The following is a 22,867-nucleotide window of genomic DNA, read 5'->3' on the forward strand; positions in this document are numbered from 1 at the left end:
AGGGCGAAGGAGGAAGGTAAGTGCCTCAGGAAGATGGGGAGCCAGGCCTAGGAAGAAGGCTGTGCCCATGAAGAGTGTGACTGATGGACCAGGAGACAAGGACCTATTTACAGAGAAGATACTTGTAAACAAATCGGTAAGGGTCCCAGCTGCCAGGAGATGTGGATGAACACCCCAGCAATTCCACGCCAGATCCAGGAAACTGTCCAGTCCCAGAAATCCACAAATGATATTCCAACCTCTGCTTGATTTCCAGCTTAGGGTGGAGGAGGGAAGACAAAAAAAATACCAAAATCAAAAGGTACCCGATCTTGACAAGAAGAGACCTCAAAAATGAGCTCAGGAGATTAAGAATGAAAACAAATACAAATGTAGCTACTTCTGTCCCAAAGTAGAAAAGGCCAGTTGTTTAAAGCACAGAAAGCCTCATCCTCAAGATTTCAATTCCTAAGACTCACAAGAATCATGAGTTTATCAATCTGCTTTACTAGGAGTTTGGCAGAAATGAGACTCATTAGAAAGAATCCGTGAAGTGGCCATTTTCTCATTTAACCTAGAAGCTGCCTTTGTGGCTTCACCAAACCTTCTCGTTGACACCCTCACCATACAGGAGTGATGACTAAAATGTTGGCCTCTGTTCAAATAACTAACGTATGGCAAAAACAAATATATTTATATGCTTTCTAGAAAGATTAATAGTAGCTAGTGCTAGCCTGCCAAATGCAGATGTACAAACTTTCTATCCAAAACATAAATCAAACACAAGGCATATGGTGTATTTTAAAGACTGCTGATGTGAGACTGATTTTAAATTACTCAGATTCCGGAATAAACTATGGAGATGTTCACTAATGTGGCAATATATTCTGGATCTTTCCACATTAATTTAAGTTTATATGATGTAATGGCATTAACAAAAAGAAGGTCTTAGAAATGAAGAAGAGAAAATGCAAGCATATGTGAAATCCAGGGGTAGGTTTCTATCATCAGTTGTTTGCTAGTTTGGGCATATTCATTGCAGTATGGTTCCAGTGAATGTAGTAAGTTAGAGGGTGTAATGAGGCACTATTTTTTGGTTTCCTTCAAGTGAATCTAATAAAAAAGAAAAACTGAACACACTGAAAAATGACATGAAGGAGCAAATAAATTAGGCAGCAGAGCAGGGTGGTTTGTGGCCATCAAATGAGCAGTGGCTAAGTCAAAAATGGCCCAGATGGACCAAGAACTATTTAAGTTTTCAAGCTGCTGGCCACAAAAATCAGCAATTATGGAAAAACCCATGTTATTCGGAGTTAAGCAGGGCAGAGTGTTGAAATGGAAACCCCAGATTTGAGGTGAACCCCTCAGTCATAGTAGAGCATGGCACCTGCCTACCTTTCAGGGACATGGTACAAGTGAGATGAGAGGCAGGGGCCAATATTAAAAGTGCTTTGTAAATTGCCAGCTTATCCACAAGTGTCAGGTATCATCATCAACACCATCACCACCACCACCAACAACAACCATCAACCATCACCACCATCACCACCAATATCAACACCACCACTATCATGATCATTCTTAATCTCAAGTCACTTTCTCCTACATCTCGGTCACTGTTAAAAAAACTGATCTGTGCAGTCAAGTGATCAAGGTACAAGAAGAGACTTCAAAAGGATGTTGCTGAAGATAACTGGTTAAAAGTTAAATCTGCACAATGGCTATTGTAGCTGTTTAAGACGTGTTAGCTGAGCATTTCAGTTCACACAGACAATTGCTCTCAATTTTGGATTTCTGTCCAGTGACCCCAGTCATTCTGACCACAGAACGTACAACGTCATGAGATGAGAACACAGTCGCCGTGACAAAAAGGAGTTCCTCTGCTTCAATGGAACCAAAAGGAAATAAATGTCTAGCTCTTGATCTCTTTTCAGACAATCAAAATATGCTGTACATGAAACAGATCATGTTGGCAAAGACTGAAGGAACAACCATTCTCAGGCCCACTGTGTGAAGTGATCAATCCACACTAGTCACATACGCATACCCAGGGACAATACATTTCATTTCATCCATGTAAAAAATACTTCTCAGTGCGAGTTCCTGAGAGTTCTGGTGGGGCAAGATTAAGGGGTGCAGGCAGGGAAGAGGAAATCTAGGTCTCAAGATTTAGAGTACCCCACTTCTCTGAGATCCTACCACTTCATGAAGATGTGGGTATATTGAGGTATGTTTTTCATTATGATCCTGGAGCTATTGTTCCTGTCAAATGTAAGTAATCACATACCCATTCGCTCATTCAATATTTTTTTCATTTATGAAAGCATACAACTGTCAACATGCAGACATGGGCCCTGCTTTATGGGTCTTATATTCTAGTGAAAAAGAGAGCAACAAAGAAAAATTAAATACATACACAAAACAATGACTTGTGTCATAATAATAATGATGTAATAAAGGCTAGGAAAAAATGGGACGCTGCAGTGAAGATTACAAGGAACTGAGAAGCTACTTTAAAAAAGTAACCTGAGAAACATTCGTCTAGGAGGAGACTTGAGTGAGACTGAGTTAGCCAAGTGAATAGCTGGGGCAAGAGCTTTCCAAGCAGTGGGAACAGGAAGTGCAAAGGCCCTGAGACAGCAAAGGCTTGTACTACTAGAGCCTCTTCCGAAAAGAAGCCAGGTGGCTAGACTATAGTGACAAGGGGAGAGGAGTATGAAATGAGGTTGTAACAGTGAGCGAGAGCCACGTTTTGCATGCAGGCTGTGCAGGCCAGGTTCAGGACACTTGAAGGATAGAGATTCTAAAATATTAATGTTTTTTTAAAAGCACAATGCAAGTTACATTTAAAACTATCATTTTGGCTACACAGGTATAACATAATATATAAACACAACCTTTATTCTATAGAGGCTACCATTTGGAAAAAACAGAAGGCAATTTGAATATGTTTCCAAACGGGTAAATAAAAATGATCTTAAAGACTAGACATTTAAAAAGTCCCCAAAGCCACCTGGAGACTAGTAAGTGAAACAATGGATTCTGGGTTAAGAGAAAAAAAAAAAAATCATAGAACAAAAGAAACCTACATACCTCCTCGTTGCACCAACAGTGTGACTTCACTTCCCTTTGGACATTCAATCAGCATATCCACAACTTGATTATGGGTCAGAGCCTGCACGTTCTTCTTATTAACTTCCACTATAAGATCCCCTTCTTTCAGGCCGCGGCACCTTGGACTGTCCACGATCTGTTTCACTCTTTGGCCACCGCCACCAGGACTGTCCGCGATAGTAAAACCAAAGCCCATTGGGCCTTTGACTATATGAACAGTTATGAGCTCTGGCTGAGTGGCTATGGAGGAAGCCAAAGAGACAGTGTCATTGGGGTAACCATGGGAACCGTTTGAAGCCACATCAGCAGGGCTGCTTGGCCTGGCATCCTTCATGCCATTGACTTTGCCTGTTTTACTGCTGTGACTAGCCGGCGAATCATAGGTCTCTTGCCCATTCACAATAATTGGTTCTTTATCCAAAATGGCTACCGAAGTCACTAAACTTGTATTGGGGTCATCTGGGTCAAAAGGCAACGGGTAACCTCGGCAGAGTTCAAGGTCCACGCTGGCACCAATGGGAATGGACTGGAAGATTTTCACAACTTGCGCATGTGTGTGTCCCAAAACACAGGTGTCATTCACGCTGACAATGACATCTCCTGCAAAAGGTAAGAGTTTGGGGGTTAAAAAGAAAGTAGCCAAAACAAGTTTTATCAACATTATACTATGAAATTCTACCAAAAAGGAAGCTGAACGGAAACTGGATTTGGGGGTGGTATCATAGGGCACAAAGGGAAATGCTTCTATTACTTATTGCAACTGCTAACAAGGCATTCTTTCAGCATCCCCTGTCTGCCCTGCTAATGAGAATATAATGATCATTGAAAGAACAGTGGGATTTCTTCTAAAAAAAATTCTCATTGCAGAAATCCAAGTTTAGACTTCTTCTATTCATACAGATCTAAATTTTTAGTAAATTACCACCTTACTGTATTTAATAGCACCCTAACAGTACCCCAAAGTTAAAATGGCTTCAAAGGTTTGCATCTATACCAGGGAATGCATTTATGTAGTGAGGAATCTTGCTTACTTACAGTGTTTTAAAAAAAACATTTACTGGGGCCACTTGGGTGGCTCAGTCAGTTAAGCATCTCTTGGTTTCAGTTCAGGTCATGATCTCATGGTCCATGGGATCAAGCCCTGTATCAGGCTCTGTGCTCACAGTGCCAGAGCTTGCTTGGGATTCCCTCTCCCTCTCCATGGCCCTCCCCAGCTCGTGGGCTCTCTCTCTCTCTCTCTCTCTCTCTCTTTCTCTCAAAATAAACAAATAAACTTAAAAAATACAAAAATAAAAAACATTTATAAAGTCACGAAATCATGATGTCATTGGCCCCAGTTCAGGTGCCAGGTGGCAGTCACACCACACAGGGAATGCTAGGGCCCTGTGGTGCCTCTACCTGTTTCCATCTTGCCATCCAATGCCGCAGGACCATCCAGGACCAAGCTCTTGATCTGCAGAAACTCGTCAGGTTCATCACCTCCAACAACTGTGAAGCCAAAGCCACGACTGCTTTTCCGCAGCTTCGTGTGAATAAACTTGCCTTTCAACTCAGAAGGGTTTCGTGTAAAAAAGGGTTTGCCTGGATGAAAATAAGAAAAGTATAAGGAACGTCACTATGCATGAAAAGGTGAATTAAATAAGAAACGACACAACTTATGGATGGCTCTCCAAGCTCCTGTGCCTGAGGGGTCTTAGGAAATTCCTCTCTTGACTGCAGTAATAAGGTGGTGTTCCCAGGCCCCTCTGTTTAAGAAGGGGGATATGGTACCTACAGTATGTCAGCATGAAGTTCTCAAAGAAAATACAAGAGAAAAATGAGCATCATCTGAAACACTTCTTGGTTTCAGTTCATGTAGTTTCACGGCAATTGAGCTGCCATGAGGTCCTTCACAGAAGATAAAATGGGTCTGTGTTTTGTGTTCTCTGTGTTGTTACGGTTTCTAATTTGCAATACAACTTCCAACGTGTTGCCTCAGGCTTGGCTTCTACTTGTGAAACCAATTCAGCGAAAACTTTAGTTTCTAATCAAACAGAAAACACATTCTGAAAATATATAGAGGATGCCAGGAAACATACGGTCCCAAAGAATAATGATAAAAATGTAATTTGCTACTTTCAAAATTAAGAAGCGTCATAACTTCACCTTGAATTGAGTTTCAAATGTGTCATTTTTCCTGTATGTTTTTGTCTTTTAACAATTTGTAAAATAGCCTGGACATGCCCCCTAATAAAATTTATTGTTTAAAAAAGTTTAGGACGTGTGGCTTAGAAGATTTTCTTAAAATACAAAACATCTAAACGAAATAGTTACTAACAAAAGCCAAACTGCTCCAAATTCAGTTGTCCTGTTTAAAATCAATTAATAGGGGCACTTATTTCAGCTCAGGTCACAATCTCACATTTAACGGGATCAAGCCCCATGCTGGGCTCTGCACTGACAGTGTGGAGCCTGCTTGGGATTCTCTCTCTCCCTCTCTCTCTGCCTCTCCCCCATGACCTCTCTCAAAATAAATACATAAATTAAAAAAAAACTGAAATAAAATAAATCAACAGCTATATAGCTAAAGAACTACCAAACATGCTCCCTATGGTTTTCTTGTTTTCTTGATAATATTCACAATAACAGTTTGTACACAAACCAAAAATTTTAAAGTCAGTATTGTTAGGAATTTCTCCACAATTGAGAAACTTCCCAGAATTTCTCTAGTTATCCCAAACAGTGGACAGCATTTCAGGTTTAGACTTTTTAAACTCTCCTGATTAAGGGCTCCTAATAGAGCTCAGTAGAGCGTGCGACTCTTGATGTCGGGGTTGTAAGTTCGTGCCCCACGTTAGGTGTAGAGATTACTTAAAAACAAAATCTTACAAACAAAAAAAACCCTCTCCTAATTATAATTCATATCCCCTTCTCTCCTGCTTGCCACAGCTTCCTCATCTTCTATCCAAAGTGTTATCAAAACAAAAACAAAACACCCAGGAGAAGTCTCCATAGACCCCTACACCCAAGTGTGGCACCCAGAAAGGAAGTTATTTTTGGTTAGCTATAGCTAAAAGGCCTTTTTCAAAAAGTCTCTGGGCACACATACAATTTTTAATTGCATATTTCAAAAGTTCCCGGCTCTTAAAAAGGACTCTTTTAAATTACTAGAGTCATCGTCCTGCTCATGAAGCTCCCCCTTTGCAAAGCTGGTTGGAAGCTTCATCAACTACAGACTCGTCACGGCGGCTAACGAAAGGCAAGGCTGACGCATTCGCCATGCACAGTCGTCCGCCACGGCATCAGAAAGGTGGTTTCAAGTGCACTCGGGGCTTGTGGGGAGACAGCTGCCACGGCAATTATCAGATGGAAAACCGAGGCCAGGGGTGTGTGCGAATAGCCTACATCCTTAAGGCAGAGGCAGCTAGGGAGTTGGGATGGCGTGAAGGGACACACATTTCGGTTATGCAGAGACAGCAGTGGCCGTCACCTTCTCAGTGAGGCTCTGTCTGGTCATCTTCTTAAAAACTGTAACACCTCCTCCACCATTGCCAATCCCCCTTTCCTGCTTGTTTTCTGTCCCTAGTATTTATCACCATCCAACAAAGTATGCGTCTTAGATATGTATAGGTTTGGTGATTTGTCTGATTCTCGCCCACCCCTTCACTTCATGTGCTCCAAAAGTTTGTGCTAAATAAACGAATCACTGAACAACAGCACAAAGAAATGAGATTCAACGTGTCTTTGAGAAGGTGGGAAGACGTGGTTGGGTGTTTAAGCTTCTCACCCTCATTATAGGCAAAGTTAGAAAATGTGAAAATGTGCCTGGCAGTTTAACTGAATGAATTTTTTAAAAAGCCATTAGCATATTTTGAACTTAGAATGTTTTCAACTTAATGGAGACAGGAACAGAGCTTTGAAATTACACCGATGACTTCCTTTTTTTAGCGCTTAACTAGGGAAGATCACAGGGCTTCACATTCATGGACATTTGATTATGTTTTATGAATGGTTGGGTCATGAGCTAACGTAGCTTTGGAAAAGAAGCACTTTCTACCCACAAGCAGTGGGACTGGAGCTCTCTGCTGCAGCCCTGTGGTAAATGTAATTTTCCAAGAGATCCTAGTCTGCTGACTTATACAGCTGCACGATCTTGTTATGTATGAGAATCACCTGGGTAGCTCTTTTTTTTTTTTTAAAGGTACTCATTTTAGAGTTGCCTGAGTGGCTCAGTTGGTTAAGCTCCCAACTCTTGATCTTGGCTCAGGTCGTGACCTCACAGTTTGTGAGTTCAAGCCCCATGTTGGGGTTTTCTGCGCTGACAGCATGGAGCCTGCTTGGGATTCTGTCTCTCCCTCTCTCTGTCCTTTCCCTGCTTATGTTCTCTCTCTCTCTCTCTCAAAATAAATACATAAATTAAAAATAAATAAATAAATAAATAAATAAATAAAGGTACTCTTGTCTAGGGCTTATGCTAGACCTATTTAATCAGGATCTTTGGAGTCTTGTCCCCAAATTCTGCTCTTCAATAGCCCTAAGGAGTTTGCTTTTCTGACAGGTTGGCACAATTTTTTAGCATGTGTCTGAACACCCTAGGCCAGTGATGTCCAATAGCAATTTCTATGACAAGACAATGCTTTATATCTGCACTGTCCAATATGGCAGTCACTAATCACACATAGCTCTTGAGCCCTTGATATGCAGCTAGGGGAACTGAGGGACTAAATTTTTATTTTATTTACTTAAAAAAATTTTTTTAACGTTTATTCACTTCTGAGAGACAGAGAGAGACAGAGCATTAGTGGGGGACGGGCAGAGAGAAAGGGAGACACAGAATGTGAAGCAGGCTAAAGGCTCTGAGCTGTCAGCACAGAGCCTGACATGGGGCTCAAACCCACGAATCATGAGTTCATCACCTGAGCCGAAGTCATGCACCCAAATGACTGAGCCACCTGGCACCTCTTTATTGTTTTTTAATTGTAATCAATTTAAATGTCAACACGTAGCCATTGGCATCTGTATTGGTTGGCCACATTTAGACTACACAGTGGTGTCCCCGCACATACAGACAAGAAACAAATGAACAAAAAGGTTTTAGCCAGAAATTTAACTGTTCCTAATGACACTTAGGATTCAAATCGGGTGCTCTAGTACTTTCTGGCTGTGTGGCGTGGGCCAAGTCACCAATGCTCTCTCTGCCTAAGTGTTACAGGTGCAAACGGAGGTAATGACAGTACCAACCTCCTTATTCATGATAGCCGTAAGGAAAAACCAAAGCAGACAGAAGATTTGTAGGGAGGTACCCGGTAAATAAAAACAGCCCACTAAAGGTGAGTTGTAATTTCGAAAGCGGTGGTGGTGGGGTGGGTGCAGTGGAGGGATGGCTGCAGAAATCTCTCTCGAAGCCTCAACTGGAATTGGAGAATTTTCCTAAGAGCAACTCTCTTCAACGTTATCATCTGCTGGAATTAGAAGTGTACCCTTGATCAGAGGAAAGTTTCGTTGGGCAGTGAACTTAGCAAAGCAACACCAATACCAGTCTAACCAAGGTAGCTACACATTCTTCCTGAGAGTCCTAGCAGGATGCTAGAACAGGACACTTAACCAGCAGGCAGGGAAATAAGGCCACATGAGGTTGCAGAAGGAATTTTCTATTTAAAAAATACAGAGGAAGCCACAATCGCATTGATATTAATGTTATTATTTGCTATGTTCTATCTTTATTAAAACCATTAGGACCATAAAAATGTACACCCACAACAGGAGAAATTATTTTACATAAACTGGTATTATTACCAATCTCATGATGCTATCAGCTTTCCAGGGAATCAACTTCTTTCTCATGAAAATTATAATGGAGGAATGAAAATCAGAGAAAAGAGTTTTTCTACTTGTCTTTTTAAATCTAACGCGATACCTCTTTAAAAATGTACAGAGAACGAAGACAAACCTTAGTCTTTTTAATGGGTCTGTACCACAAACATTCCCCAACTCTATCAAATATAGTGCCTGTTCTATTTTTCTTATTTAAAGAAATTTAAAAAACAAAAACAAACAAAAAACCCAATTCTTCTCTATCATTTAAGAGCAATCAGGCCTGAAAGGAGTAGGATTCTGGAGATACCAATTTTTAAAAATGAACGTCTCTAGGGGCTCCTACTATCTGTGAGCATAAATAAGTGAGACCCAACGAAACATTGTAAAATGTGTGTAAATGCCAAACTACAGCAAGAATAGGAGATTCACATTTAGTATATAATAATATCAAATGGTTTCACATTTACAAGAAAATCTTAGTCAAAAGCAAGTATGTTGACGAGGATCTTGGAATATCCTCAAGCTGACTCTTCAAGTTATCTTACTAAATACCAATAATAAATTTCTGTAGTCTCGAAATCAGTGATTTACAACCCTGGGATTTCTCCCCAGGGGCATCTGGCAATGACTGGGGCATTTTTAGTTGTCACAAGAGGGTAGAGACCATGGACGCCCCTAAACTTGGTCCAATGCACAGGACAGGACCCACGCACAACAAAGAATTATTTGGCCCTAAGCGTCAAAGGTGCTGAGGCTGAGAAACCCTAATGGCAAGTGGTCATTATTTTCAGAGCACTGCAATTAGCTGAGCAAATTTACACACACACAAAGTTCTAGTTTTCTTGGCAAGTTTGATTAACAGTGTGTTTAGAATTTCTAACATCACCGTTTTCACCATCAAAGGAATGAATTGGCAACTGTGAGATTCTACTTTTTAAACTTCCTTTAAAAAATTAAATTTTTGATCTAAACGCTTCATCATCATAAAGACGCTTTACCCTGAAGTGGAGCTTCCCTGGCTGGCTCCGGATTGCTCGGGGGGTGGTTTGGAGTAACAGGAGGCACAAGAGATGGGTGATGTTCCGTCCATTCTGTGAGGAAAAGAAAGAGTACATTGTGTTTCCTTCAAATGGGAGTCACATTAACATTCTCTTAAAAGAAGATTCACCTTCTTAAGCATCCAACTATCCAAACTAATGAAACTAGACACAGAGAGCTTAGATGGAAAACAAACTGGTATCGGACCCCACTCTTTGTTAAGGATAAGATTCTCTCTCTCTCTCTTTCTCTCTCCCTCTGTGTGTGTGTGTGTGTGTCTCTGTGTGTCCCTCTCCCATCAGAGTTTTGAGGAAAGCTCATATCATATTGTGATATGAACAATAAAAACTTCAGTTCTCTGTGACCGGAGGGTCCAAAGTGAGACCAAGCAAAAAATATCAGGAAAGATATACAATCAACTGACGCCACCAGCCCGATGAGGGAAAACCGTCTCTAACACACTTGAGACATGAGCTGAGCTGCTGAGGTCTGGTCGTCTTGGATGACAATAAAGGTGATTTCAGCAGTTTGCTGAAGTGCTATCCCCTCCCATCTCCCAAACCCGAACGGGACTCATCACCAACATGCCTGCGTCCTGACTGTAGTCCTCCTCACCTTGGAGGCCCAGAAACAACGCACTGTGAGTGACCCTTGAGATTTACACAGTCACCTTCCAGCTAATATATTCAACCATATACCCCAGCCTTCAAACAGCACTTTCTCGCACTACAAAGTTTCACCAGTTGAGAAAAATATTTAAAAACATTTTTTTTTAACTAGAAAAGAGATGAAGGTAGAAAGGAGAACTTTTTGATAGGTGCATACACACGAACACACAGACACACACACACACACACACACACACACACACACACACACACACTCTATCTAAAATACAGTGTAGTGGGGCCTGGATGGCTAGCTTGTAGAGCATGAGACTCTTGATCTCGGAATCACAAGTTCTAGGCCCATGTTGGACGTAGAGCTTACTTAAAAAAACAAAAACAGAAACAAAAGACAGTAAAATACAATCTATGGCAGTGTTTGGCCACCTGTGGCTTATAAGCCAAAGGGACCCTACTGTCCATTTTGATACAACTTTCAAGCCAAGGATGGTTTTTCCATCTTTACATGGTTGAAAAAATTAAAATGAGAAATACTTTGTAACACATGAAAATTACATCAAGTTCAAATATCCATCTTCATACATGACGTTTTATTGGAACACAGTCACATCTATTCATTTACACATTGTGTACGGGTCTTTTCATACTTCAAGGGCTGAGATGAACAGTTGTGATAGAGACCGGATGAATGGCAAAGGCTAAAATGTCCTCTAGCTGGCCATTCACAGAAAAATCTGCCAACTTTCCCCCTATGACCTATATTTACTATGTTGAATATTATAATAAAAGTGTCATATTTGATCTTCATATATTTGATATTTGCATATTACATTGAGAGGGTATTGAGCAGTCATTTCATTTTATTTTTTAAGTTTATTTATTGCAAGAGAGCCAGAGAGGGCACAAGTGGGGGAGAAGCAGAGAGAAAGGGAGAATCCCAAGCATACTCCTCACTGCCAGCACAGAGCCCGACGTGGGGCTCAAACTCACAAAAGTGTGAGGTCATGACCTGAGATGAAACCAAGAGTTGAACACTTAACCAACTGAGCTACCCAGGTGCCCCTGAGTATATCATTTTAAAAGGGTGCAATGAAAAACTAAAAAACCCTACAAATAACTAGATGGCTATTAATGAACAGATGTATTAATAAAAAACTGAATGAAGTAAGTTCATAAAATGGAAAATTATGCAGCCCTTAAAAATTACAGGGCAAATCTTTATTAACCGGCTTTGAAATATGTGCAAGAAATACATTTAAATGAGATCATCAGGTCCCAAAACTAATACATATACATATATATGCATATATATAACTTATATATATATACATATAAGTTATACACACACACACACACACACACACCCCTATAAGTTACAATCCGATTTTTATTAAAATATGCATCTATGTACAGGGGCACCTGGGTGGCTCAGTCAGTTAAGCATCCGACTCTTGGTTTCAGCTCAGGTCATGATCTCATGGCTTCGTGGGTACAAGCCCTACATTGGGCTCTGTGCTGGCATCACAGAGCCTGCTTGGGATTCTCTCTCTCTCCCTCTCCCTCTCTCTCTCCCTCTCCCTCCCTCTCTCTCTCTCTCTCTCCCTCTCTAGCTGTCATTCCCCGACTTGTGCTGTCTCAGGCTCTCTCAAAACAAACAAACTTAAAATTTCAGCACAGTGTCTATCATTGAGAATGAGACAGGAGCAAGCAGGGGAGAATTTAATATTCTCCATTCTTGAACTGTCCATATTTTTATAAAGATCATGAATTAACTTATAGTTTTGGAAAAGCATTAAAAATTACCAGCTTTTTCTGATTCTTACATGTCATGTGCCTATAATTAGATAGTAACTCCTCCTAAGGGCTGAAAGCAGTATGAATTTAGACACCAGCTGGTATGTAAACATGCTGGGGCAACAGCAAGTTCTCCAGTACGATGACAGCTTCTTTCTAAATTAAAGTGGAGATCGGGGGGCCGTGGGCTAGGGCCCCCACTCGAGCTGTCTGGGTTCCGGGTGGAAGAGAAGCACTGTCATCTCCCCCCCGCCCCCGCAGGACACCAAGTCCACGGCACGGCAGAAGGACAGGAACATCAAGGCCAGTTCTGACCACACGGGGGTGTCAGCGCCCAGGCTTTGCCCCAAGCTCCTCTGCCCAACACATCAAGGGAAAGCCAACCTTCTGGCTGCGGCTGTGGCTGCGGCTGCGGCTGCGGCTGCGGCTGCTCCAGCTGCTTCTTCCGTTTGGCTTCTAGAACCGGGTTCTCATATTGTGTCTTCCTGTTGATGTGGCTGGAGCAGGAGGCAGACAATATTTGGTTAGAAAACAGTTCATCCCACAAGCAAAATGCCAGTCTGCCAAGTCCCTTGCTTAGCACTGAGCAAAGCAGGTGGTCTCAGATGCTGCCCAGCACATGTCAAAACGGGCAATGAGGAAGAGGAAAAAGAAACGAATGCTTTCCATACAGTGACTGCCTATAGAGGCTACCAGCTTTTCCCGCATTTTATTTTAAAATCTTCAATAAATGATAAGAGGCAGGTCCTACTGATATTCACATTGAATGGAGAGGGAAAGTAAATTTCTGAGCAATTACTAACTCACCTAACAGAACGTGGCTAGTAAACAGTAAAGAGGCAAGGAAGCTCAGGTCTGTCTGCTTTCAAATCGCAGGATTTGAACCACTGACTCTTCCAAATGTCCAAGGAAGCACCTGACTCGGGGAGGTGCTTCAATTCAAGGAAAAGTGGATTGTGGAATTATTAAAAATGAGATTAAAGTACAGACAGGACGCAGTCTATAACATGCAATGCCAGAACTGCTTGTGGCTTCCTATGACAGTTCAGAGAAGCCTCAGCACTCAAAGTTAAAAGAAGGGCTCTCCCAACATCTGCCAACTATTTTCATCAGTGGACATGGAGTCAGGATTAAAAGTATGAGCCTCAGGCAAAAAAACTCCAAATGCAGCTAACCTAAGCAAATGTGATGCGTTCAAAGTGACAAAGACCTAGATACGCCAGACGGTTCCAAAACTAATAAGGCCATGGAACAAAAATACATACATACATGTACATGCATGGGTTTTTTTTGCCATGGCCTTAGTGTATATACACATATTTTACACAAACATACATACACACAAGCATACATACACTTAGTGTTTTGTTTTTGTTTTGTTTTGTTTTATCGAAAATCATACTTGATTAGAAGTTTGGGAACGGACCTATTATGTAATTACAGTATTCAGAACTCAAAATATTTCTTAAAGGCGGGCTGGTCAAACAGGGTGGATAGACTAACCACCCTTAGATGATCCGCAGGGCACACAGAGGAGCTTTATTTTGTGAGGGTCAGAGAAACAACAATGCCCTTCTAATGGCCCAAATCACCAAATCCTTTGTTACATAGAGTTGGCCATGTGAGGACTGGCCAATGACACTTGCTATATTGAACTCATACTTTTTTATGATAAGATGCGGAGCATTTTACAATCTGACAATTTGTATCATATACTCTTATCACCAGGCCATTATACAGATGAATTTTCATTGCCAGGAGCATGAGAGACAGAAAGCTTGCCAGCTGTCTTTAGGGCACCAGGCGGGATTACGACGATGGAATATTTCTATGTCATTTGTTTCTCTCGAAGCCTCTTTTATCAGTGATTTCTCCACTTTCTCAGGAAATGATACATAGCACATGTGCTACAATGTTTCATCTCTTGGGTTTCTTTTCTTTCAGGATTATCCTAACAAGACAGAGTATGTGCCCAATGCCAGAACAAGATATATACCACACAGGACATGAGGAGGGTTTGAGAGTCTTAAAGATGGAAAATAGGAGCTATGTCTATGGTCCTCAGGCAGAGGAGAGGCAAAGAAGCATACAAGGTCTTACAGCTTGGGCCAGTTCTCAATTATCTTCTCAATTCTGGTGACATTTCATACATTACTAAGACATGTCTAACCCTTCTGGAAAGTCTGCATGAATAAATAAGTAATTACTGAAAAGTTCAGGCCTGAGCAGGGCAAAAAGTAGGCAAACATGTTCTCCTCCAGAAGATAACCCCTACTCACCTGCTCCAGTGAGTCTTAGCTTTTCTCATTCATTCATTCATTCATTCACTCAACTAATACTTATCAAGAAGGGGGCATATGCCAGGCCTGTGTTGGGTCCCGGTAAAATACTGGTAAACAAAAGGAATTGATCCTGTCCTTTTAGCATTTACTGTGTTCAGATTCACTGAATATTTTCTCATTCATTAAAATATGCATACATATTTTCATTACAAATTATGTTGTTGTTGCTAACAGTTTGTACCTTATAATGATGGCCAACTCTGTTCAGCATAAACGTACATAATTATTATAGAGGAGTACAAACCAAAATACGGGTTAACAGCCACTTACTCTACATAGTAGATACCATAGACAGGGTCTTCAATCTTTTCCCAACCAGCAGGTAGTTCTGAAAAATAAAAGAAGATTTAGAGCAAGAAGACCATATTCTTGAAGAACGCAAGGATTCTTAACAACTAAGTGAGGGGGAAAAGAGAGAGACTCTTAAAAGTGCCTTAAATCCAGTTAAAACTGTGCATTCTAACAACAACAAAAAGCAAGCATTATATGTACCTATCAGTGTATTTTTCTACATGAGGAACAATTCTTTACCGATATTTTGCACAAGCTACTACAAGTTAATAAAATGTAGTCCCAGATGCTTTTGTTCTAAATCAACTATTAAATTAGATTTTAATGGAGATATGGTTAAAATTTGCCTTGAATGCCTAGTTTGTATCTTAAATATTTATAATTTTCCCATTTTATTTCCAGACTACCTTACCACACAAACAAAAATGGATGAAAATTAACGTTTCTTTTCATTTTCAATATAATAGAGCTGCTTTTGCTCTCCCTGGAATAAAATAAAATTTGCATCTTATTTCCTCCTTGTTCCTAATTAAAATGCTACTGAGTAAGTAAAAATGCCCACGTGGAGTTGGGCTTTCTAATTGCCTGCATCTATCATTCAACTGCTGCGTTCAGACAGGCCTACCTTTCGCCTACGAAAGCAGAAACACAGGTCCTGCCCTCTGAGAACACACTACTTGAGGGAGAAGATTTTATTCCTTTATTGTGGTGCTGTAAAATGGCCCTGGCAGATTTACGTGCCTTTCTGAAAACTCAACTGTGCTCTACTGGACTTCTCTCCGTAAGGTTTCATATCAAAAGCTGGAACTTTATTAGCTTCCTAGTAGTGAGTTCTGCCACAACAAGAATCTACTGTGAAAAAGCCCCATTGCACCAGATAATTAGACTTGGTGAAAGAAGTAACCAGGTTGTGTTTTGTGTCATTAAACAATTCTTTCAAGCAGAGCAGCAATTACTCAACTTCATTTCAAAGCCACTCTCACACACACACACAGTTAAGGCAAGCTTGGGTAACACCACGCTCCAACGTGAATCATTATTCCTGGAAGTCAGCTATGAAGACCAACTTGAATGGAATATTACAAACGCTTGGAACGTCACCTATTTGGAAACACTAAATTCTTTTTCTTTTTTTAATTCGAGGAATCACGTGGTCACCACTCTTCTCAAAGAAGGATTCTTTCATCCAGGCATAGGGCTGACATGTGCCATCAACAGTCCTGCGCTGAAACAGTCACGCGCGTGCACCCGAACACACACGCTAATTACTCAAAGTTTATGTTTTGCTAAGATCTGGCTGCATATCAAGAGACATTAATTTCATGGGTTTTGCTCCACATGTTATCTATTTGCAAACAAAGAGACAGGTTTTCCCCCTTTTTCTTCTCAAAAAATTTTTTTAAACGCTTAGCAGGTTTTGAAGAAGTCGTTGAATTCCAGGAGACACAAGCTACTAAAATGCAAGACAGGTCCAATTTGCAGATGTTGATGCAACTTGGCATTTTTATACGCCCAGTCTTACGAACTGATGCAAATCAAATGCCTGGGAAATGGTTTCCCCTTACAAAGCTGGAAATTACCATTTAAATGAAAATGAACCAGGAAAATCTTTCCAAGGAGTTGAGAAATCGAAGATTTAAAAAAATGCAGATTGGGGCACAGCCTCATGTTTGCTCTGGAATGGGGGCAGAGGAGGGGGTAAGTGTGAAATCTGATGTTTCACTGAACCAAATCCTTTTCGGAATTTGCACCCTTGAATATTCGGCCTGATTATCTTCAGATAAAATGGGAAATACTAAGAATTTAACTCGTTGGTACACTTATCAGGATGAGCACTGCGTAATGTATAGAATTACTGAATCACTATAATGTACATTGGAACTAACAGTATGCTGTATGTTAACTCATTCAGTTATTAATTTGTCATACATGTGGAGAGTGTCCACTTCTGCTCGAGGGTGTGGTAGGCACCGGGGACACATATGTAATTATAAGTGCACAATTATGCAGATAATTCAAACACCATACTGTTCGTGCTCTGATAGAGGTCTAAAGAGGGTACAAAAAAAAAAAGCCACCTCTGACCTTTGTCCTGTTGTCAACAACTTATACTCTAGAGGTGAGAAATGTGGCAGATCAAGTGATATTCCTGGACATTTGTAAATTTAAACACATCTCCTGGAACAGATTAGCAAATTCCAGAAATTTTCTAGTTTTCTAAGCTAAAAGCTCATTTTCAGTTGAAAAGATAGATTTCTCACTTCCAATGTGGTAATTAACTTAATAATAGGAATTAGTTTCCTAATGCTTAAAATAGAAATGGGTCATCGATTTAAAAAAGGAAGATGTTTGTCCTCAAATTTGTCTTTTGTTTCTAAAAAACTAAGAATGGCAGAAAATGCCAAAGCCCCCAAAATAATGACATTCCATTTTTTTTTTTTACTAAACACTCTAATGTTGCCCGAAGAGTCAGCCCCTATGTCTCAAAACTGTTGGACATCAAACCAGAATATACAACCTGTCACAGGTACTTTAAGCAGCTAAGACCCTTTGGGCTTGCCCAGGTGGGGGGCTGAACCTTATCTCTACCCCTTCATAGATCTGGCACTGGGCTAGTTACTTAATGTCTTAGAACCACATCTTTCACTGGGATTTACTTCAAGGTCAACTACGGATTAAACAAGGATGCCTAAAAACCATTTCACACAGCACCTGGCACGTAGGCTCAACAAATGGCAATGTTCTAGGAAAGCAGAAAAGGAACAGAACAGATTTATACAGCCTGCTTGTTTCCTAGCCCTGCCTTGAAAAATCTCATACAGTATTAATTGTCACCACAGAAGCAAATAGGAAGCAGCCAAACATTCTAAGTTCTTTTCAAGAGATTCGTCAACACACAGATTGAAAAGTCGTGCTCAGAGTCACAGACAGATTTCAAAACTGTGACCTAGCCTGGGTGGGGAAGGAACCTCATTTCTTTGTCTCTACCTCTCCTAGTTGGTTTCAGCACATAAATACCCTAAAATTCCAAAAGGAGGTTCTGCAAGTACTTTTCAATTCTGGGAAGTTGTCTGCAGAGGCTGTGATAAATTCTGCAGACCAGAAGTGCATAATGTAGCTACTGACCCAGCTCACCCAACAGAGATCAGAAATGACAACTCTATAATCACGTGATCTGTGTTCCACACCCAAGCCAACCGTCCCCTACCTCACAGAGGCAGATCACAGAGAGGGTTTCCTTGCCTTGAACATGTGGAATCCCAATGTTCACTGAAAACCTGATAGATGCTACTATTTGAAATTAGGACCCTCTTGTTAAGAAAATGGGCAGTGAGCTTGTCAACAGAATATGGAATGAATGCAAGAGAAAAGTGTGTGTGTGTGTGTGTGTGTGTGTGTGTGTACACGTACACCCACTAACACTACTCTTTACACAGTGGATATGTGCAGGCAAAAATCCAGAGTCCTATCTCCACCTAGAAAGACATATTTGGGTCATTTCTACAGTATATACATTCCTCCCCTGACCTGTACTAAAGGTAAAAAAAAAAATGCCATAGGAGGATTAGAAAGTCCAACAGGTGACAATTAGTTAATAAATAATGAAACTAGTAAACCTAACAATATGTGCTGATCACAGGGACAGATATTAAGACCTTATCATTAGGTTTCCTACAAACACCATGGGAGCTCCTCCTTCAGCCTCTCTTTACAGAAAAGGAAAGCAAAGCTAAGAGAAGGTGAGTAGAGTAGCTTGCCCAAGGCCACACAGCCAGTAAACAGGGGAGCTTGCATAAGAAGCCAGGCAGTCTGATCTGCCCCCACAGACTGTCCCACCATGTTACCAAACCATCTCCCCAAATAATGCCTATGACCATGAGAGATGATACTATGCAGGCATTAACACTTATGTTTTCAATCTTCAACAGCATAGGCAAGTTCCCACAATATTATAGTTACAAGGGAAAAAGTATAGAAACTTCTTTCCTAAAAGTGTCAATATTCGAACTTCCATGGAAGCAGAAAAGATCGTGCCCCTGTGCGCAATTCTGTTATCTCCACCTGGCACACATGAACAGCAGGGGTCACTCACACATATCAATCACCAGCAAGAGTGATTTAAAGTGGCTCAGCAAATGATTAAGGCACTCATTCTGTGTCTCCAAAACCTAGTTCGGTCTTCTTCAATTACTTTCATATTACCGATCAATTTTTTCTGATAAAGTAAGTTTTAAATTGTTCTATCACACAGGATGAGCCTCCAGCCCTTCCTACCACAGTCACAACAAGGACAACTTATTAAACGTCTTGAAAGATAAGTTCCATTCAGTAGTTATCGACCAATGCTGGCATGTCCATCAGTTACAACAGCAACGTTCCAAACAGGAAGAAAAACAGAGCTAAATTCCATTGGATTACAACTCCAGTCAACCACAATTGATTATTATATAACAAACACAAACAAAATCAAATGAAAACAATAATCTGCTGTTATTAAGTATTTACATTTTCAGTTCCTAAGGCAATCTCAAAAATCTCAGGCTGATGCAGCAATCTAAGGAGAGTTCTGTTCATACTGATGTTAATCATCTATCTAAAAAATATACGATGGCCAATGTTCAATAAACCAAGGCTTTTATGTGCACTTTAGCTGAAACGTGTGCTTTCCACCCTATCCTTCAGTAGATGCATCAGACAGAAGGCAAACTAACTTTAATATTGTTCAAAGCTGAACATAAAACAGCATGGGATATAATTCAATATATTCCAACAGCAAAGATAAAAAAGTTTGGCATTATCTGCTAATGTAAATTATTTCTAGACTGCAAGAGCTAGACAAGTCAAGACTTGGTTTATACACTGATATACACACTCTAAGCTTATATGTCACATATAAGCTCAGCATCTGGTTTTCCAGCCATTCACTCCAGTAACAAAGCCAACAAGTGGCTGGTGACTTACTAACACAAGACTAAGACTATTATTAACTATTTGGTTAATGATGAGAATTACTGTATTGCTATTACTCCTACAAAGTCCCTTCATTAGTTGGTGGGTTTTTATTTTTGTTTTGCTTTGCTTTTTTTGTGTGACCCCTGTAGATAACCGCCCACAGCAAACAATGAAGGAAACGAGGCTGCTGTAGGGTTATAGGAGAGTTCAAGGGACACGGCAAGCATCTATCCCTTAGTCTTTTCCTAATCCTCAAGTTGCAAGACTTCCTAGGACCAATGTGCTGACTCTCATTCCAGTCTCAATTCACTCAGACTTTCTCTTTGTAGACACAACTTATTACAACTCTGCGTGATGCCTGCGAGTCAGACTCGAGGGTTGTAAGATTGACCTTTCACGGGCAAGCTGGAATGAAAATCATAATTGAAGAAGGGCAGACTAAGGAAACGGAAGGATTAAGCAATTCACTGGAGACAAAACCATGCAGGGTAGGTCATGCAGCTGGGAGGGTTTACCTAGTTCACTGTCCAGCTCCTCGGTGTGGACCCCTTCTTCTCCAAAGGAGTAACAGGAATGAGACAGAAAAGAGAGAAAGAAAAATTCAGACACCAACACCAAGAAAGAAAACTTCCCTCAGAAAAACAGCAGCAAACATGTCACTTGGTTTTGTCCTTACCTGCATTGTGGCCTATTTCACTGGCTCAGCTAGTAAACCGGAGACTTCAGTGTAAATCACAAAATGGTAAGAGCTGATATTGGTAACATAATTATATGGCTCATTTCCTTGCATGTCGAAACAGGGTTTGATTGGTTGTAAAAGATGACAAATACCTTTGCGGTTTCAATGTTCTTAAGTGGGAAGTCACTTATTACACACCTCATTTCGGGCAAACAAAGCTGTTACCCCTTCCAATATTAGTCCTTCTAATCCTGCAGTAATGCTCTCATCACTGAGGCAATTATATTCACAGTTAAAGCACTACTGAGCTTAGAGGTAATAATGCTGCCTGAAAAGTGGAAGGTGGGGTCAATTTGAGAATGCAGGGAGTTAGAGATGAGTTATGTCAGGATGCTGCACGTGACGAAAGTGGGCTTGAAGGCCGCCCTGAAATGAGGATGGGAAAGCACTGTTTACTTGGTATGAGATTTCGAAGTCAAACAGCCCAGAAATACTGCACTGACAATGGTCACAGTAAGTCAGGAAGCAAAACCGGTCAGGATCTTCTCCATTCTTGACCCCCTCCTGCTACGAGTAAAACACTGCACTGTAACCGAGAAGAGAGCAGGGGACAGCACACAACAAACCATTTTGTGCAGAAAGTCTCTCCAGCTACAGAACAGGTGGCTGTCCCCTCCACTGTATGCTCCACCAACACAGGGAGGAAGACTTATTTTCACCACTGTGAAATGCTCAGTGCCCAGTACAGTGTTTTGCTACATGGTAGGTACTAAATACTTCTAAATGGATGGACAGATGGACGGACGGATGGATGCATGGATGACTCAATTGCTGACTTTAGTTCCCAACATGGTACTATATACGTTGTGAACTCTTGATTTAAAAGTGATTCTGCTGTCAACATTAAGTTTTGATGCTAGCATCCAATTCATTTCTCCAGTGAGTATTTAATGAGAGACCTACCATGGGCCAGTCATTGGGCAAAGTGACAAATCATACATTCTTTTGGAGAAGGAGACAAATCCCAACCTTCCATAAGTAAAACTTCCATATCTAAAACCTGTGATAATGTGTCTAAAGTAACACACATCACAGAATGACCCAATCATATCTGGGGGCAAGGTCACAGACAGAGTCCCTGACCTGTAACCTGAAGGATATGCCCGATGGAACAAAAAGACTTAAAGTGAAGAATGACTGAAATTTAAGCTCTATGACAGCAGGGCATTTTGATGGTTGTGTCCATTGATACATCTGAAGTTCCTAGGACACAATGGACATATAGGAGGCATTCAGTATCTGTCTGTAAAATGTAAGAGTATTCTAAGAAAGTGCTAGTGGGCATGAAGGGCAGAGTGGACAGGAGCAAGGGTGAGAAAAGCCAGAGGCCAAAGCACTTAGAACTTAGAAACCAGCTGTGGGGAGGGCTGAATATTGCGCGGAAAGACAGCCACTGAACAGGGCTCGAGAAGGTGGTCACGGATAACACAATCACACTGACGTTTTAAAAGAGTGCTCTGGGTCTAGTGTAAGGAGAGTAGGCAAGAGTATGGGTGACAGAGGCGTGTGACCTGGACTAGGATGCCACAGGCAACAAAGAAAATCGTGCATGGATTCCAGAGATACCTGAGAGGCAAAGTAAATTCAGAGGGTAGATGGGTTGAAATCAAGGTCAAGTAGTAGGTCAAGGGGGACTCACAGGTATACATGAATTTTACCCTCAACCGAGATAGGGAACACTTACAGAGGACCAGATTTTGGGGGGCAGAGATCCTTAGTTGGGTTTTATTCAGACTGCATTTGAAATCTCTTTCAGACAAAAAGCATTATCAACCAAGCATTTTTAAATATTGGCCTGGAGCTCAAAGGCAAGGTAGAAGGCTTCTAATTGAACTAGATATACAGAAACAACAAATGGAGTTATATACTAAAGATCAAAGTCCCAAGCCAGTTTCTTACTTTTTTGGAGTCAGAAAACAGAGTATATGAAAAATTTTACAATAACTATGAAGCGATATTGTTACAGACCATGTGCATATGGCCTCCAGAGAACAGAAATTGAATACAGGAACAATACTGTGAGCAAAAACACTATTCTTCTTGGTGTCACGACATAAACAACAACACAAGGCAGATTTGTGTTAAGTGGCAACAGCAAATGAAGGTGTGGGGACTGATAAATGTCAGAGTGGTAACATCTGGTTATATATTCACACTGTGTATACAGACATACATATAATTTCTACTGGAAAAAG

At 40.8% G+C, this 22,867-nt stretch overlaps 1 protein-coding gene across 9 annotated transcripts in view; it reads right to left on the bottom strand.

Annotated features, from left to right (window-relative positions):
* Window positions 1-22,867, bottom strand: part of MAGI1 (membrane associated guanylate kinase, WW and PDZ domain containing 1) — a 631,452-nt gene that overhangs the window by 71,596 nt on the left and 536,989 nt on the right. For 5 of the 9 annotated variants that reach the window (XM_042929915.1, XM_042929914.1, XM_042929911.1 and 2 more), the window contains exons 7-12: window positions 20,449-20,487; window positions 14,960-15,017; window positions 12,732-12,844; window positions 9,888-9,980; window positions 4,492-4,674; window positions 3,073-3,693 (exon numbers count right to left, since the gene is read on the bottom strand). In XM_042929915.1, coding sequence (XP_042785849.1) covers window positions 3,073-3,693; window positions 4,492-4,674; window positions 9,888-9,980; window positions 12,732-12,844; window positions 14,960-15,017; window positions 20,449-20,487 — 1,107 coding nt within the window. The remainder of the gene's footprint in view (window positions 1-3,072; window positions 3,694-4,491; window positions 4,675-9,887; window positions 9,981-12,731; window positions 12,845-14,959; window positions 15,018-20,448; window positions 20,488-22,867) is intronic. The other 4 variants (XM_042929917.1, XM_042929912.1, XM_042929918.1 and 1 more) reach the window with 1 other exon arrangement.

The sequence above is a fragment of the Panthera leo genome, chromosome A2, assembly GCF_018350215.1.
Source record: "Panthera leo isolate Ple1 chromosome A2, P.leo_Ple1_pat1.1, whole genome shotgun sequence".
Lineage (NCBI taxonomy): Eukaryota > Metazoa > Chordata > Mammalia > Carnivora > Felidae > Panthera > Panthera leo.